The sequence below is a fragment of the Camelus dromedarius genome, chromosome 24, assembly GCF_036321535.1.
Source record: "Camelus dromedarius isolate mCamDro1 chromosome 24, mCamDro1.pat, whole genome shotgun sequence".
Classification (NCBI taxonomy): Eukaryota; Metazoa; Chordata; class Mammalia; order Artiodactyla; family Camelidae; genus Camelus; species Camelus dromedarius.
In genome coordinates, this window is record NC_087459.1 from 29404369 (window position 1) to 29422073 (window position 17705).

Consider the following 17705-nt stretch of genomic DNA (forward strand, 5'->3'; position numbering starts at 1 on the left):
GCTATTACTAACTACGTTGGATAGACAAGAAAACTAGAAAGGCTAAGTAAAATGCCCAAAGTCATACAGCTAGCAAAGAAAGTTCAAACATAGGTATATCTAATTCCAAAGTCATTGCTTTGACTAACCAGTTTGTCTTCTCTACTCAATAGACTGTTTGATTAGGTTAACTGTACCCATCGGCTAGCACTAAATATCACAGTGCCTGGTAACTGTATTACTGAATGAGTGAAAGGACATACGAGGTTACATTTTTGGATGTGAGAACTCCATAGTGCTTTGATGACATAACACCCTAGGGGCTTCCTCTGAAGTTTGTTCTTAAACCCTCAGTTACTTAACATACTATTTCCTAGGGTGAGGCATTCTCCAAAGAGCTCATTTATTATTGCCTTGAAAATGCCATACTCTTTCATATGCAGGCCTTCTGACATGCTTTGCCTGAAATGCTCTCCCTGCTCCACTTTCAGTGCTCTCTCTCCAGTCTACCTCTATCTACTCTTGCTTAAGCCAAAAACCTAGGAATCAAACTTAATTTTCCCACTATCCACTTTGCTCCACTGCTATAATATAGCCAGAGGTAAGAGTAAATCTTGGTAGGAAAACATCCATCAGCAAGTTCTAGTTCCCAGAAAAAAAAACTAAGAGCACATCTGGCGCACTGAGAAATGGAAATACCAATCTAGTGATGGCAGTGGAGCTGTCTTGACAGGAGACAGTAATTTGGGAGCTTTGACCTATGGCCTGTCATCATCAAAATTGTCTAAGCCTGTTTCAGAGAATGGTGCGGGGGTAGGGAGGTTCTGAGTGGCTCCCAAAAGATAATGGGATATTTTCTCCCAGCTTCCCAGAAAGCTCTGGGAACATTTAGGATCAGCTGCAAACGAACAGTAAATCACTGGGTATGTAACAGGGAATGAAGAGCTATCAAAGAAAACATCTCTTCTCTGGGTTCTGGGATGTGTCTGATACCAACACCATGATGATGGAAAGCTTTGGAGTCAAACAGCTCCGACTTGGAGCCATTAACTTGCTGTGTGACACTAACAGGTTCTTCAACCTCTCTACACCTCAGTTCCTCTGTAAAACAGAGCTGGCTCCCTTGCAGAGGTGTTGTCTGCATATGTGCATACATACATATATGTAAGTAGGCAAGTGGACAGATGCATAAAATTAAGTGTCCCAACTATTAGATTTCTTCTCCTCCCTCCCCCATCTTCCAAGACTAAAAAGACTAAGAACACTAACTCATATTATATTGGACCGATTAAATATCAGTAAGCTTAAAGGGACAAGTTACTTGCCCTCAAGGATTGTTCTGGTTTCTCTTTTTTTTTTAATGTGGGGCTTTTATTTTTTAAAAAATTCTGCCTAACTCCACTGAAACCTCAAACTATTTATTCTTACTCTATGTTTGAACACCATCCCAATCGAATGACCCTTTAAATCTTGAACATTTATTAGACTTTTTTCAAGAGGTCTGTGGAAGAGCAAACTTTGTATCCATATGGAGAGTGACCTATTCCTGCTGTGAAGCAGGTTTCTAGAAGGAACTGAGTCACAGCCAGGAAGGTGATTCCAAGATTCCCAAATGCTTCTGGCTGAGGACTTCAGATTTTATTTGAAACAGATTCTCAGAGTATCAAACACACCTTTATTCAAGTGGAAGTATAAAAGCACATTCCTAAACCAAATGCATACATGTGATTTTTACATTTTCTTCTATTTAGAGATTACTTAATCCTCTGTTTCATAATCACCAGAGGTGACACTGGTCTCTATTTGTAACGGTATACATGTTCATAAACAGGAAAAAAAAACATGCATTTTTTTCATTTGCTTTTACATTTAGATCAATTCATTTAGGTCCCTGCCTTGCCCTGATGAGACCTTATGCTTGCTGATGGCTAAGAGGTCAAATATGGCTGGAGAACTATCCTAGAGGTTAGCCACAAGAGGCTTACAAAGCAATGCATTTCTATATATTTGTTAAGGACTCCCCAGTGAATATTTTAACATATGGACTATGAAAGCCTGAATCGCTGGAACAACTAGAATTTTAAGTAACACTTGTCTTATTCACAAAATGTTATGATGCTTAAGATGGGAAAATATAACGAAATGCTTTGACATCATCTAAAAAATCATGAACTCTTGCTATGTGTTATGACAGTGACCCTGAACTCTGGAGCCAACATCTGTGATCAGTTTCATCAGCCTAAAAAACCCATGTTCTTTTATATGGCCTCTAGACTCAAGCAAAATACAAAAAATATGCATGTAGAAACAACTATACACTTCAAATACTGACCTGAATTGATGAGGGGAGACTGAGTGCAGAAATCCAAACAGATAATAAAACAAATTTTGTTAACAGTTAAATTTTACAGGTATTTCCGCCATTCTTGAAATACGCTCTCTGGAAATATAAGAGCAGCAACACCTTTGATGGAAGGCAGCATTCCCTTATGAAGATCTCTGATTTCTTAAGTGTAAATTCTTTATGTTTTATCCTATCAAAAATAGACTTAAGCATTTTGCTGGCCTTCAGTGGACATAGATAAAATAATTCTAAACTTAGGCATGCAGAGTAGGTGCTGAATATAGCTAAGTCACCACCAGTCTTGTTGGCACAGATTGTTAACACAGCTAAGAACTTGGGTGTCACTTGAAAATGTTTAGCTGCCTCCACAAACTCAGGGGAAGCAGAATCCTTCATACTCATGGATGGACAGGATGTGTAAATCCAATTCTTTTAAAGGAAGATGCTTTACATTAGGAAAGAAGACACCATAACAGTAAGTAGGGATGGCATACCTGCTAGCGTAAAGCTTTTTAAAACTAGGAAACCATCACTGAAGGTGCTTGAGAGAATGGAGACATCAACAAGAATCCAAATGTTGTGGCCGGAAAGGAACAGGGTCCTCAGGAAAGAGCAGGCCTAAGAGTCTGTTTTGGAGAGATCTTTGGCTGAGAACAGCAGAAAAAGCTAAATGACAAACTTTTCAGAAGTTGGTATGTTTTAACATTGGTGTATTAACATATCTTAGGGAAGCTGTGAACAGTAAGAACCAATTTCAGGAAAAATAAAAATGTTTATAGGCCACATTAAAATAAAAATAGCTTAAATGAGATCCATAAATAAAGTATACGTACCTACTTGTAACACCTATTAAATAAAAGAATGCCATGAGAAAACAGTCACTCAGACTAGATTCTTCTGCAATGAAAAAGATTGGGACTATAATAATTCCATACACAAATAATAATTTTCTCTTCAATATTTTGATGTTGAGTAAAGCCTTAAATATGGTGCTAAATGTTTCCATTTACATCAGCTTCTGGTCTGGTGTGGATATTCTGATGAAAAGACTTGAACTCCTACTGAAAGATCTGTCACGTTTACTATACCCAAATGATCTCTCTTGGGTACAGACTCCGATGTTGAATGGCTGGAATATGGCTGAATCTTCCCACACATACACATTTATTACATTCGTAGGTATTCTGCATGGAATGAGTTTGATGCTCAACAAGGTAGTTTCTTTGACTGAAGGCTTTTTCACATTCATTACAGAGATGGAATTTTTTTACAGTATGAATCCTCCAATGGTGACCAAGGTACGAAAATAGCATGAAGCATCTATCACATTCAATATATCTGTAGGTTTTCTCATTGGTTTGGGTTTGCAGGTGTCAAGAGTTTAACACTGACTAGTAGCCTGCCTACATTTGTCACATTCAAAGGGTCTCTGGTGTGAATCCCCCAATGCTGAATAAAGGCTAAGCTGTGACTGAGGCTTTACCACATTCAGTCCACACACGATTTCTCCCTGGTGTGAGCTCTCAGATGTTGAATGAGGCTTGAACTTGACTAAATGTCTCCCCACTCTCATCACATTCATAAGGCTTCTCTTTGGTATGAATTCCTTGATGGTGAACAAGGTGTGCTCTCTGACTGAGGTTCTTTTCCCATATATCACAATCAAAGGCTTTTTCTCTGGCAAGGACTTCTTGTTGCAGGACGAGATCTGAGCCATGACTGAAGCTTTCCTCATAATCATTACACTCATAGGATTTCTCTTTCCTATGAGTTTTGTGATGCTGAATAAGGCATGAGGTTTGACTGAAAGCTTTTCCACATTCATTACATTCATGCGGTTTCTCTCCTGTGTGAATTCTTTGATGCTGAATAAGATGGGAATTCAATCTGAAGTCTTTTCCACATTCATTACACGTGTAGGGCTTTTCTCTGAGACGAATTCCGTGATGTTTAATAAAGGTCAACCCACGTTCATTGTAGTCATAGGACTTGTCTTCACGATGGACCTTCTGATGTTCGGCTAGGTACGAGGTATGGCAGAAGTCACTGCCACACACAGTACACTTACAAGACATCTCTCTGTGAACTCTCTGATGTTGAGTAAGGTGTACGCTACGACTGAAGACTCTTTCACAATTGCTACATTTATAAGATTTTGCTCTAGTGTGAATTCTCTTATGTTGAATAATGTCTGAGCTCTGACTACATGACTTATCAGACACGTCACAGGATTTATCAGATGCTTCACATTTGTAGGGTTTTTCTCTAGTGTGTATCCTTTTATGCCGACTAAGGCTTGAGCTCTGACTGAAAGATTTTTCACATTCTTTACATTTGTAGGGTTTCTCTCTAGTATGAATTCTCTGATGTCTAGAAAGGGCTGAACTCTGATAGAAGATTTTCTCACACGCATCACATTTATAGGATTTCTCAGTGGCAGGCATGCTCTCACATTTGTTAAGGTGGGAGAGTTCCATTAAACTTTCCTTATATTCACTACTATGAAAATCCTGTGTCAGATTTACTTGTTCGTGTTTACCAGCTGAATTCTGGTTGAGGTCCATGTCATACTTATCAATGTCATCAATATTCTGTATTCTAAGAACTCTCTGATCTGTATCAAGAGTAGAGTCCAGACTAAAGTGTTTTTCAGGTTCATTACATTCACTGTTCTTCTCACCAGTGAAGGTTTTCTTACTGATTGTTATTTGCCTAAACTCTCTCTCCAGGAAGAGAAATTTCCTTAGGATTTCCTGAAGCCTTTCTAATCTGTCCTCAGGCTTAGACACTTCTCTAGTCTCAGGAACCTGGGCAATATCCTTTTTGAGTCTTCCTACTCTCACTTTGTATGAATGTACTTCTTCTGGAATTTTCTGCTTAGCAATCAACAGCTTGTTCTCTTCTCTGGTCTCTCCATCTGATTCAATACATAAATAGAAAATGCAAATGTAATCTGTACCTGGCTTAGAAAAAGAAAACTTAAAACTAAATAATCTACAATCTACCAGGGTAAGTTTATTTACTCTAAAACACAGGCACAAAATCTCAAAAGCAGCTGTAAGGACATGAATCGGAGCAGGGAGGTAGGAATCAAGTGGTTCAGGTTGTGATAGAAACAGAAGGATGTTCAGCAGAATAAGAAGATAACCAATTAAGGTGTCTCAAAGGAGGTAATAGGGAAATAGTTCAACAGAATTACAGATAAGCAATTTGAATAGGGTCCTAGTACAATTTACGGATAAGGGATGAAATAAATGGAAAGAGCTCATTAAAACTGAAGGGAAAGAGCTCTCCACTCTGGGATGCAGACAGAGCTCTACACTGACTGCCAAAGCAGCTACAGCTTGGCTCAGCAACTAGACTTTAATCCTCTACTAATTCCATGTGATTGATCCTGCCTTACTCACCTGAGTAGTCATCTCTTAAGACTTCTCTATTCTTAGTTTCCAGATCAAAGACCTGTAGATCTTGTTCCAGCTGAAAGATCCCATCAGGCTTGGAAACTGGATATCCTGCTCACAAAGAAGGAAATGGGATGTGGCAATTTATCCGCAGATACTACACCAGCCACTTCTTCTCTTAATGGTTAATAGAGAAAGTAAATTCTTAGAAGACATTAGGAAGGCCTGGAGAGAAAGAAGGGCAAAGACCCTCAGGGAGCTCACATTTGTGCTCTAGAAAGAAGTGTGCTTAAGGGGCAAGTTGATGACTTTGGAGAGCAGAAGTATTCATTTAAACATTATTCAGACCAGGGAATCTGTACATGTGTGTACCTGTTTTCACAGAAATTATCATTATCACTCTTCATCTCTTGCCAACAGATCAGTCTTTGTATTAGACCTGGTCAAAATGGAGGTCATCAAAATAGAACTCTGCTGGACTGGAAAAAAAGGTGAATACTCAGGCACCTGTTGTGTGGTGAGCTAAACTAGCAGCAGAATCAGTGACTACTGAATAAATATTCCAAGGACCAATCTCAAGAAACAACTCATTTCAGAACACATGAGGAAAAAAATAGTATGACACCTCCTTACCCATTAGCTTATATTCTTGTTTATTCAACAAACATTTGTGGGCTGCCTCCTACAAGCAAAGTATGTAGGAGATAAAGAGCCCAAGCAGTTAAGGTCTATCCCCTCAAAAACCTTACACTCTAACTGCAGAGACAGAAAGAAAGAATGTGTTCTAACATGACATACTGAGGCAAGTGCAATAAAAGTGCGTTTTCACATAAAATGGTCTTTCTCTGGCTTGCATAATGGATGGCTAGGATCTAATTTCCTTTAAAGCAAAAGCAAGAAGCAGTCTGCTTCTGAGTGAGGCAGAACTATCACAGTATCAAAGGGGCAGTTTTCATCTATATTCAGCCCATAAAGCTTCTAGTAGCACACATACAAGGTCTAGTTCAAGCCCCTCACCTCCAAAAGCCTTTCTCTCTACTTACAGAATATCTACAAAGTGTATTATTTGTTCCTCTTACCCTGACATGTCTGTATATAATGGAGTTTATAGATTTCTTTAAAACTGTTTTCAGGTATTATCATCATTACTTGACCTATAAACTCTCTGATACCAGACTATGTATCTTGTATCTTGCACTTCATCCAATTCACTTACTCAAGAGATATTCATTGAGTGCCAATTTTGTGCCCAAGTGTGTCAACAGATATTCACTGTTTTAAAAAGGGCTCTGGGTCTAAAAAATATGATAAACCAACAGCTGCCCTATTGGGATTCCACGTGAGAGCCTATGAGCAGGGATTCAGAACAGATATAAGAAAGGCATTTACTGTGTTTCTGAATGGGCATTACTAGAGTCGCTTCTCTTTTTGGAAATTTATTTTAGTTAAGGACCTCCATGACAAATTAAATAGTTTTGCAAGTATATAAAAAAAGTATGGCATGAAGCAGCAACTATTCTGCTGAGAATTCTGATAACCTAATTTGCAAATTTTAACCAAGATATTTATTAAGGTGTTTCTAAGTATTTGATAATTAAAACAAATCTTTGTTATTTTCTCTATGTATACACTTAAAACCACATATGCACAATAAAAAGATCATCTACATGTGGGATGAGGGGTTGATTTTAGACACATGTTTAAGACAATGTAGGAAGGCAGGAGAGAGAATGCCTAGGGGGCAGTCAGAGATCCAAGACTGCAGTTCAGGAGAGAGAACAGAGTTCAAGAGATAGACTTAAAGTCACTTGTATTATCATTATCATCAAAATATTAAGCTCAGATTTACTAAGCATTTGGTAGGTAAGAAATATCACACCAAGAGCTTTATAAGCTTTCACTCACTCAATACTCACTATATCTTCATGAGGTAGGAGTTATTGTTTTTACCAATTTTTCAAATGGGAAAACTAAGACTCAGAAAGATTAAGTAATTTCCTCAAGGTCATGGTAACTGGTGAAGCTAGGGCTCAAATTCAGTCTTATTGCAGAAACTGGCTTTTAAATAATCTATCACCAAAAAATAATGATTGTGAATGAAATTGATCCCTTCCTCTAAATTTGTACAGAATGAGAACAGAAGACTAGCATATCGACAACGGAGCAAAAGATGAAAATAATAAAAAGAACAGAGAAACGGTAATTAGAACAATACATGGAGAGCCAGGATCCAACAGGCTTGGAATTATGGCTATTTTAATAAAAGGGATCTAAGAAAACATTAGTGTCAAACAAATGAAAATCTCTTTATAACAAAAATCCAAAACCCTAGACACAGTCTGAGTAATACTCAATCCCAGAAAATTCCATCGTAAGGAAATAATTTGAACACTCTCTCGAAATTTTTGTTTGTATTAGGGAATCTGGTCTGTAGCTCGTATCACTTGCTGTCCTTTCCAGAAAAACATTCAGTAACTACCACAAGCCAGGTTCTTACATACATAATCTAATTTAATCCTTGGCACAAGACAGAAAGTAGACATTATTTTTCATGTTTTATAAATGAAAAAATTCATTATAATCAGCTGAAATAATCTGTTCAATCACAGATGGTAAATGGAACCCATAGTTTATATTGTTTCCTATCTATGCTAAGGATCACAGAAAGCATTAAAGCAGGTTTTCTTATCACTGGTCTGAATGCCTTTTTCCTAAATTTAAATCAAAACTCAATGCTTTCAAAATATGTATTTGCTTTAAATTTTTATCTAAAATTACTTGATTTTTTAATTAAAACATTAAATCTTTTAAATTTAAACCTTGACCGTTTCCTAATTAGATTTATTTTAATTTAATCTGGTCTCTAAAAATAACATTTAAAATTTACCGCACTGTTTGTCGCCTGTATCAGTGTTGTGCTAAGATTTCAGCCATCTGAAAAACTTCATGCGTTTCTTCCTGGTCCTTAATAAACATACAAAATCTCTCCTTAGCAATATCATTCTTGTGTAGATACCAATATAATGGAATGGATCCCTTGACAATTCTACTTCTTGAATGCATACCCTTTCTGCTCCTAAATTGTACAACCTTGTGCCTGTCTGTCCAATTCATCATGGCCATTTAAAATTATCACTGGAATACAGGGCCATAAAAATATAAAAAATACCACATGTGGGTGGACTAACTGACCTAAGGCACCAAAGAGTAAAAAAGAGCATGGCCTTCAGAGACAGGTCTGAGTCCCAAACCTGGCTTTGATCCTGAGGGACTCACTTAACTTCTCTTAGCCTCAATTCCTCAGGTATAAAATAGAACAATATCTGCTCACAGGCTGTATAAGGATTAAATGAGATATATGTATAGTACCTAGTAACATACTGGCTGCTCAGTATATAGTAAATAGCTGTGGCAGTGAAAGACATTCTACACAAAATCATTCCTATCCCCATGAACTCAACTTCAAAAAACAAGGGGTATGTGCCAAACAGTCCTGATTTATCAGCTCACTCATCATTAAGCAGAATTTTGGTAAGCACGTTTCTAATGCCATCCTCTAACAGGGCACCTGCGACACTGCCCATGTGAAATGTAATCCGGGCCTTTTTCCCGGTCTTAATTTCCAACACTAAGTCACAGATAACTTCCCTTCGGGTGTGACCATCAAGCCAGTAATTCACACAATAGTATATGCTTCTTTTAAGATTTGGTAATGAAAATTGTGACTTTTTACCTAGTTTTTTATTCTTTTACTCTGTATATTTACTGTTATATAGTGAAAGCATTCAACCAAAGGGCCAAAGCTCTGATGTCTGTGATAACTACAACTCAGAGCTACCACCTTGGGAAAAAGATATGAACTGGAAAACGGGGCTGCTAAGTCAGAGACTGAATTATAAAGTCCTTATTTTACAATACCAAAGATTAAGCTAAGTTAATTAAGTGTATAAACTTGAATTTTCAGGTGGAATCTGCTGAACCCACAATTATAAAAATTACTTCCCAAAGACTGTAAAAAAAAAGTACTAAGGACATGCTGCTGACTTGGTCACAAAAGCAAGCTGAATAGGAAAGTTTCTTGTATGTAATCATGCCCAGTAGGTGTGAGTGTGTGTTTGTGTCCTGTGTGTGTGCAGAGATGACAGAGGAAATGGGATATAGTTCAGTCTAACAGCACACTGTGCTATTGGGCTGACTGAACTATGAAGTCTCTTTACTCCAAAACGTAGACAGGTTAATTGTTGGAAATTATGTAATTATTAGATAAAATTAACAGTAGTTTACAATTACATGTCACTTTACAGTTTACAAGTTGTTAAATACACATTCAATTTGTTAGCCGGAATAAAGAAATTGAACTCTTTTACCCTCCCATGTTCCCTCCATCAAGACCAGAGCTAAGGAACACCTGATCAGGAAAGGTCATATAAACATATCAATCTGTACAGTACCACAAAGAATAAAGGGGACGAAGGCAGGACCCTGGAGGGGGCTACAGCAATTTAAAGGAAGGAGAAGACTAGAATGTTAAATATGAGGAAGGCCCAAGGGTCCCAGGATATTTAGGCAAGAGAACTGGCAGCTCGTGTTCACTTCAGAACAGGAGGGGCACACAATATATGTCCCACATTCTAAAATAACATGAGAAGATCATAACCGAAGAGCTGGAGTTGAACTTTGTGGTTTCTGAGAACACAAGTAGATGACCACCAACCATGGCTTCTGAATGACCTCAGAATTCAGGGTTCAAAATTTTGGCTGCAATGGAGGGCTTCCTTGGCCCCCTTGAAATTTATCAAAGGTCACTTGAGGAGCTGCGATTTTACATAGTGGTGGCATCCTGGGAAGCATCTACTCCGTCAATCAATGTAATATCTCACAACCGTGGAAAAGGAGTTTCCGAGCAGGAACGAGCACTATCGATGGGAAGCCGATACCTGGGCCATCTCTTGGAGATTCCTGCTGAAAGGACTGCAAGTGTTTCTCCAGAGAAAGCACTTGCCTGGGTATGACTCAGGGCCGGGCAGGAATTCACACTAGGAATCCGGGTGGTGGGAAGGCGGAGAAGTATGCCTACAAAGATCAAAGAGCCAGGAATGGAAAACACACTATAAACCTGCCCAGTGGGCAGGCTGCATCCCCACTAGATAAGAAGACCTCTTTAATCCTGAGTGTAACCAAGCAGACAAAGCAACGCCCTGGATGCCACCAGCATACGCAAAGCAAAAAAAAAAGAGAGAGCGAGAGAGAGAAAGGGTAATTAAGTACATTTATATTTAGAAAAAAAAATGCAGCAGAGACAGGCAAAATAAGAAAAAGGAAAAGAAGCAATGCTCACATCAAGGGGGATGCCAACAACTCCCACTGATGCTTTTCTCCAGCATCATAGGTTGCCTAATCTCAGCAGCCAACTGCGCCACCCAAATGGCAAAGGAGAGACTCAGTCTAAGTCTGCGTCTTCCACCGCTCGGGTGACGTTATGCAGGATAACCATCTGGGTGACTCACTGAAATGTACTCACAGTGAGTCATGTCTTTAAATCAAGTCTCTCAAATTCTGCCTGGTTGCAGATGAATTTAGGGATCTTAAGAGGTGAGAGATTATTCAACAAAGACTTCAGTCTATCTTTAAAAAAGGTATTTCTTCTGAGAAAAATGGGAAATTCTGATACAGGGGCACTGAATTACCAGAAAGGAAAGTGTGTGGTTGTGGGCTGGGAGGCCCTAGAGTCTCTCTCATAAAAAAGGAAAAGATAAGGAAAGAGAGAACTTAGGCGAAGCACCAGCAGGTTTCCCTTTTCCAACAGGGAAACCAAAGCGCCACAAAAGCAGGAAACATTAACTGAGGAGAAGGAGTAGAACATCTCCTCCTCCTGAAACCCCCAAAGGAAAACCACTCCCAGACAAGATGACCTTAAAGATGGAGGATTCGGAGGCTCTAAGACCTGGAATCTGAGCCACCCTCAGAGACGTCACACTTACTGAGAAACAAGCAAGTAAAGAAGTCCTAACAAGTAAACTGAATAATAAGAAAGACAATCCTTACCCAGTGAGACCAGGTTCCCATAATTCTCTAACATCACTTCTCTGTAGAGATCCCTCTGAACAGGGTCCAGGCATCCCCATTCCTCTCGAGTAAGGTGCACAGCCACATCCTCGAATGTCACAAACTCCTGAAATAACATAGCCTGGCTGCTCTGGGGAATGAGGCCGCCACAGCATCATGGCCAGGGAATGAAGGAGATGGTATAGAGAGAGTCTACAGTGCGCATTAATGTTGGAGAGGAGGGAGAACAGAGTAGAATCTAGGGAATAGGTTCCACAACCCTTTAACATCTCATAAGCACCCATGATGGCACCAGGGATAAAGGAACAGTGTTTGCTGGTGGTACTGGGGAGATGGAAAGGTGGTTTGGGTGAAGTCCAGGTCTCTGAAGATGATCAGTTCCCAAACTGGGGTCTGCTACTTAAAAAAAAATAGAAATCCAGACAAGGTTTATGGATGGGATGAGGAAAGGGCCACATTCAATCAGCAGCAACAGTCCCTGAGGAAAAGCAGAGGGTTCCTCAGCTCACCTGGTACCTGGCTGTCAGGAGCGCAGCTGCCTGGTCTCCTGGGCTTCCCTCATGGGGAAGAGCAGGCACCTGGGGAACAGGTGGAGCTGAGGGAGGAGAAAGGAGCCAAGAGTGAGAGCAGCCCTTTCCCAGGGCTCCCTTAAAAAAGAGAGTCAGTGGGACCCTTCTTCAGGTCGACATTATAGTAAAACCAGTGAACATTTACCAAGTACTGTGCTCTCCACCTTCTCAGCACTTGCATGTCCTACACGTTTTGACCCATGATACACGGTTTTATTATAAAATCTCACATTTCACTATATCCCATGACACGACATTCCTCTAACAAAAGGATAAGCACTGTTACCTATTTGGCATTTGGGCAAAGCAAAGCTTAAAGACTTGCAGTGACTTGTCTGGGGACACGGTTATTTAGTAGACCTTTAACCCTTTCCCAGATACTGTTCTGTAAAGTTCATTAATCCTTCCTTTTGAGAATGGGCACTGTCTCTGCAACCAGCGTGTAAGGCCCCCAAGAATAAGGAATGGTCATCTACTTCCTCATAATCCGTTCTGCACTCTCGGTGTCCCACAGCGCTCTACACACTGTGGCACTGCACCGGTATTCCTGACACGCAAGTTATTTCAGCACTACCGTTGGCCACAAGAAATCTAAGACAAAGTTCATACAAAACAAAGGAGGTACAAGACAGATCAACCTATCCATACGTCTCATAAAATGTTATTTTATAGTCAATATGTGATACGTGTCCATTGTTACAGGCACTGGGCTCAACCAAAGAATTAAATGGTTGCTTTCTTGACCAAAATTAGCTTAGCCACAAATACTGCAGTTGCAACAGAAGGGCAGGTGGCAAAGCACAAGAGGTCAAGGAGGGAATAAAACTAAGTTAAGGGAACCAGGGGAGGGACAGGCCCTAATCTAGGAGGAAATGAAAGCAAAGCAAGGATTGTGAGACATGGCAAAAGCAGATCTTGGAAATTATTCTGAAATGTGCTAACTGGGATGAAGTGAAGGTTGTATGAAGGAAACACAGCCAGAGCAGAGTGAGTGAGTATCACTCTGCCAGCTGATCTCAACAGAGGGGCCCAAAGCAGAACTGAACTGAGTCACGTCTGTCTCACCCTTCCAGACCTCCCTGTAGGGGCCATCGTCTCATTGGAGTTCTGGCCTCTCTCATGCCAGGCCCAGGTGCCCCACTCCCAGTATCCTGGATTTAAGTGCTCTCTATGCCTTACCCCCGGTGAGTCCCTGCTCCATGTCGGTGTCCTGCACGAACTGAGGCTCTGGAGACAGACCCTCAGAGTGGGTGTCCAAAGACTGAAACTGGACCCTTGGAGATCCCGCTGCTTCTTGGGCCGGTATGTCCTCCATCCCTGTTCTGAAGGACTGTGGGGTGAGATCAGGAGAAATGATTGTCATAAGTTAAAACAGCTCATCATTTTACAGCCTCAGGACTTTGCAAAGTTATCTCACACACTGTAGATACTTAACGAAAATAGCTGATTAACCACCTAAAATAAACAGCAGAAAGAAAAATGGATTATTCAAATATTTAAGAACCAAATCATATGGTCCGAGTATGCAAGTTTATTTGAACTCCACTAATTCAGACTGTGTGGTATTTAAAAAAAAAATCAAGTAAGTACAATTTAATAAAAATTTGTGTGGAAATTTAAAATACTTAAAATGTACAAACTTCTTTCAAGGCTCAAGTATGTACCGAGAGAAACATGCTAGTTCCGATTACCCATTTTTTAAAAAGCTGGCCTCTCAGGAATTACGTGGTAAACACTGTGTCAGCCCACTTTGAATTACTGAACGGGCCTGATTAATAATTCCACTTCGGGGGTCAGCCCCTGCAGTAACTCAGACTAGGTAGGCAGGCCTTTCCCCTGATCCTGACAGTAACCCAGGGAAGGGCTGCGACTCAAACAGGTCTGACCGGTTGTCCTTCACTCCCAAGGACGCCACAGGGTTCCAACCCCCTTCCACACGGTCAGGAAGGGCCCTGGCGCCCGGTCCTCAGAAGGCCTCGCCTGGCAATGCCCTCCTCCCACTTCCCTGTGAGGTCAAGACACGGTCCCAAAAGGGCGAGGAGCGCCACAGAAACCCAGCTCACAGGAGGGCACGGTCACCGGGTCCGGATGGCTCGGCCCTCAGTCCGCGGGGCGTCCGGACGAACCCTGACTGAAGAGAAACGGGCCCTCGCACCCCGGCCCCGCGCGTTCCCGGAGACAGGAGCCACCGTCAGCCAGAGCCGGGCGACTCTTTCTCCTCCCGGGGGTGCTAAACAAGGCGCTGGCCCACCGCGACCCCAGAACGGCTTCCGGGGACTCACCCGAGCGGAGGGGCGGGCCAGGCGGCCGTCCCGTCGCGGACACCCTGACTCGCGGGGCCGCCCCAGCCTCTCGAGGGTCGCTCTAGACCGCTTGGAGGCCTGCGCTTCTCTGTGGTACTTCCGGAGGCGGAGTCCGATGACCGGGGGCAGGGCGGGCCCCGGATGAGGGCCCCGGATGAGGGCCCCGGATGAGGGCCCCGGATGAGGGCCCCGGATGAGGGCCCCGGATGAGGGAATTGAGGAGGCTCTTCTGCGAGGCTTTTTCACTCCACTTCTGTCGGCCTCACCTTTCCTGCTGATCCCGCTGGCTGCTCTGTAGCCAGTATACCGGTAATGACCGCGACAGCCCCGGACCTGGGAAAGCGCCCCCGCTGGCCCTTCCCTGGCTCCAGCCAACCCGCGAAACACCCCGCGGGTGGTGGCCCTCCCGCCTGGGTGCCTGTCGGGGACGAGGACGCATGCAGACCTAATGGTCCGACCTCCATGGGTCCGCCGGTCGGGAACTAGCACAGGGGTACAAAATATGCTGATTTTTAAAGCGAAGAGTTGAAGGTGCTTCGGTGATATGAGGACCACGGAAATCGTGAGATCGGAATCTACCAGGGTTCTTGGGGGAAGGTGTGGGCGTTCAGCACTTGGAGTGGAAGAAGGAAACAGACTGGAAGAGAGCTGCATTCCTGGTGGAAAGACTGGACTACAGGAAGCAGGGATGGGTAAAGCACGGAGCAGGTGGACAGGCCGGCGCGGGGCTAGAACACAAGACCCTAGGGCATTATGACGTCCTGGATCCTTAGAGAATGTGTTGTCCTGTGGTGGAACTAGACTGGCAAGCGCCTAAAAAATCAAAAAAGTGATTTGGAAGGGACTTTAGATACTACTCCTTTATTTAAGCTCACAAGGCAAATATTATCCTTTAATGATACTTGACATTTCCAATTAAGTATAAGAAAAATCAAGTGAAAATCAATACGCTTTTTCAAACCACATGAGCCCCTGGGAGATTCTGATATAACTGCTCTTTCTTTCTTCTTTGGGTAGCATTGATCTAAAGCAACTTCCTACCATAACACAATTGCTCTTAGCTACATTGTCTGTTCACAATGGTGTCAGCATCACAGATTGAAAACGCACTGCTTAGAAAAAAAAGAAAATGAAACGCTTAGTCAATTGCTTGTTGGACAGCTCCAGTTAGAAACGTGTGTGCTGCACAGAAATATACCTCCTGGCGATGTCTACTGTTCCTGTGTTGAGATCCCTGGGATAACAGATGACACATTACTTTCTGCTTTTCATTACCAGCTTGTTGCCAAACCTCGTTTGTTTGCCTGATGGGCAGGAAGCTGAACACTGAGACACCAAGGTTTGCAGCACAGTATTTATTCACAAGGCAGCCATGTGAGGAGATAGGAGCATGCATCTCAGATCCACCTCCCTGAAGGTGAAAGGCTTGAGATTTTTATAAGATAAAGAAACAGGTTGGTCTGAGGTGTGGGGAAAGGTGAGGTAATCTGTGTTATGCATATAGAACGTGTATAGAATGTCACATTTGATTTTTCTTATATTCAATTGGCGTATCTGAGTTACATACTCATGAGATGCATGTTCAAAAGTGGAGGCACTTTGCATGGTCTGAGGGTGGAGTTTTTGGCCCTCTGATGTCAAAAGTTCATTCATCAGACACCTACACTGGCCTGGTTTTAGGATCAGTGGCCCCAACGAGTCTTAGCCAGCTTGAACTGGACGAGAGCTGACTCCACGTTTCTGAAAAACAGCTCAAGCCCCCGTTACTATACCAACCCATGTCAGAGGTGTTAATCAATAGGGGTAGTTGAGTCTTATGGTATATATTAACTAGGCTACATGAAGCTTGGAGGATATGCACTGTGAAAAAATAATTAAGGCAAGCTTGTTCAGTGAAGGCAGGCTACAAGCAGAGGGGTTTTTTAAACAAGCTGTTGTTCTGTAAGACAAGCTTAAGAACTGGGGCACCATTTCAGGCTCTTCTAATGTTCTAGGATAGCTATAGGTTTGAAGTTCTTTCCTGAGTCACCATTTCCCCACAAGCTGTACCTCTTAGCAGAGTGTTGCATTTCTGCGACAGAGATGAGCAAACTATGACAGTGGTGCCTTTGTGTCTAAGTTTTAGCTGACTCAGCAGTTTCCTCCAGCGAGAGGACCATAGGAAGCACCCATTTAAGAGACCCCTTCCCTCCAATAGGCACAAATCCCTAACAAAGACTAGTAAGAAGCAGTAGCCACTGTTTTGCCCTTGAGCAAAATTTTCTTTCAACCATTCTTCAGATAATACAGGTGGAAACAACCAACTCAAAATTTGTGCTTTTGAACTTAAACTATATTGCTTTAAAGAAAATGTATGAGCAACTATTCCCAAGGGATTGAACACATCTTTCCCACATGCCCACCCCTGCACTAGGCATGGATACAAAAGAAGGAAAATATCACACCAGAATTGATACACAATCTGAATACGGGTTTGTCTTCCCTGACTGCTTTGCCTCCATCAGCACCATCATCTGAGGGCTTCCAAGATGGCTTACCCATTGGACATACCTTAAACCAAGGAACCTATTTTGTAGTCAGAGAGGTGTGACAGTGATCTTTTAACCACAGAACTCGTGGTACTTACTTATCTCCCAGAAGCAGCTAGCATGATCAAACTATGGAATGGCATGTTGAAGACTCAGCTAAATTGCTGATACATGATACAGCACCTTGCAAAGTTGGGGAGCTGTCCTCCAGGATACAGTATATGCATTAAACCAATAACATATATGCAGTAATGTGTCTCCAATAGAAGGACTACGTGGATACAGGAACCAAGGGGTGGAAACAGGAGTGGCCCCTATTGCTATCCTAAGCAGTAACCCAATTGTGGAATTTGTGCTTCCTGTCTCCAATCTAGAGTTTACTGGGTTATGGGTCTTAGGAAGAACATTTCTTCTAGGAGCTACATTAAGTGGTCTACTGAACTGGAAACTGAGAATACCACCAGCCCACCTTAGCCTTGTGCCAGTATATAAGTAGGCAAAGAATAGAGTTATTA

The 17705-nt window shown here is 41.9% G+C and overlaps 1 protein-coding gene across 5 annotated transcripts; it reads right to left on the minus strand.

Moving 5' to 3' along the window:
* Positions 1–1631: 1631 nt before the first annotated feature.
* Positions 1632–14746, minus strand: LOC105099352 (zinc finger protein 655). 5 transcript variants are annotated; one of them, XM_031432514.2, is made up of 6 exons: positions 14642–14746; positions 13539–13689; positions 12300–12385; positions 11770–11896; positions 5731–5835; positions 1632–5240 (listed from the first exon to the last, which is right to left on the minus strand). In XM_031432514.2, the coding sequence occupies exons 2-6, from the start codon at positions 13672–13674 to the stop codon at positions 3847–3849; spliced, it is 1848 nt and encodes a 615-aa protein (XP_031288374.1). In that variant the 5' UTR covers positions 13675–13689; positions 14642–14746; the 3' UTR covers positions 1632–3846. The 5 variants fall into 5 exon arrangements, with proteins under 5 accessions (XP_031288374.1, XP_031288375.1, XP_031288377.1 ...); XM_031432515.2 differs by lacking the exon at positions 14642–14746 and adding an exon at positions 14423–14631; XM_010992173.3 differs by lacking the exons at positions 1632–5240; positions 5731–5835 and adding an exon at positions 9959–10797.
* Between the last annotated feature and the right edge of the window lie 2959 nt (positions 14747–17705).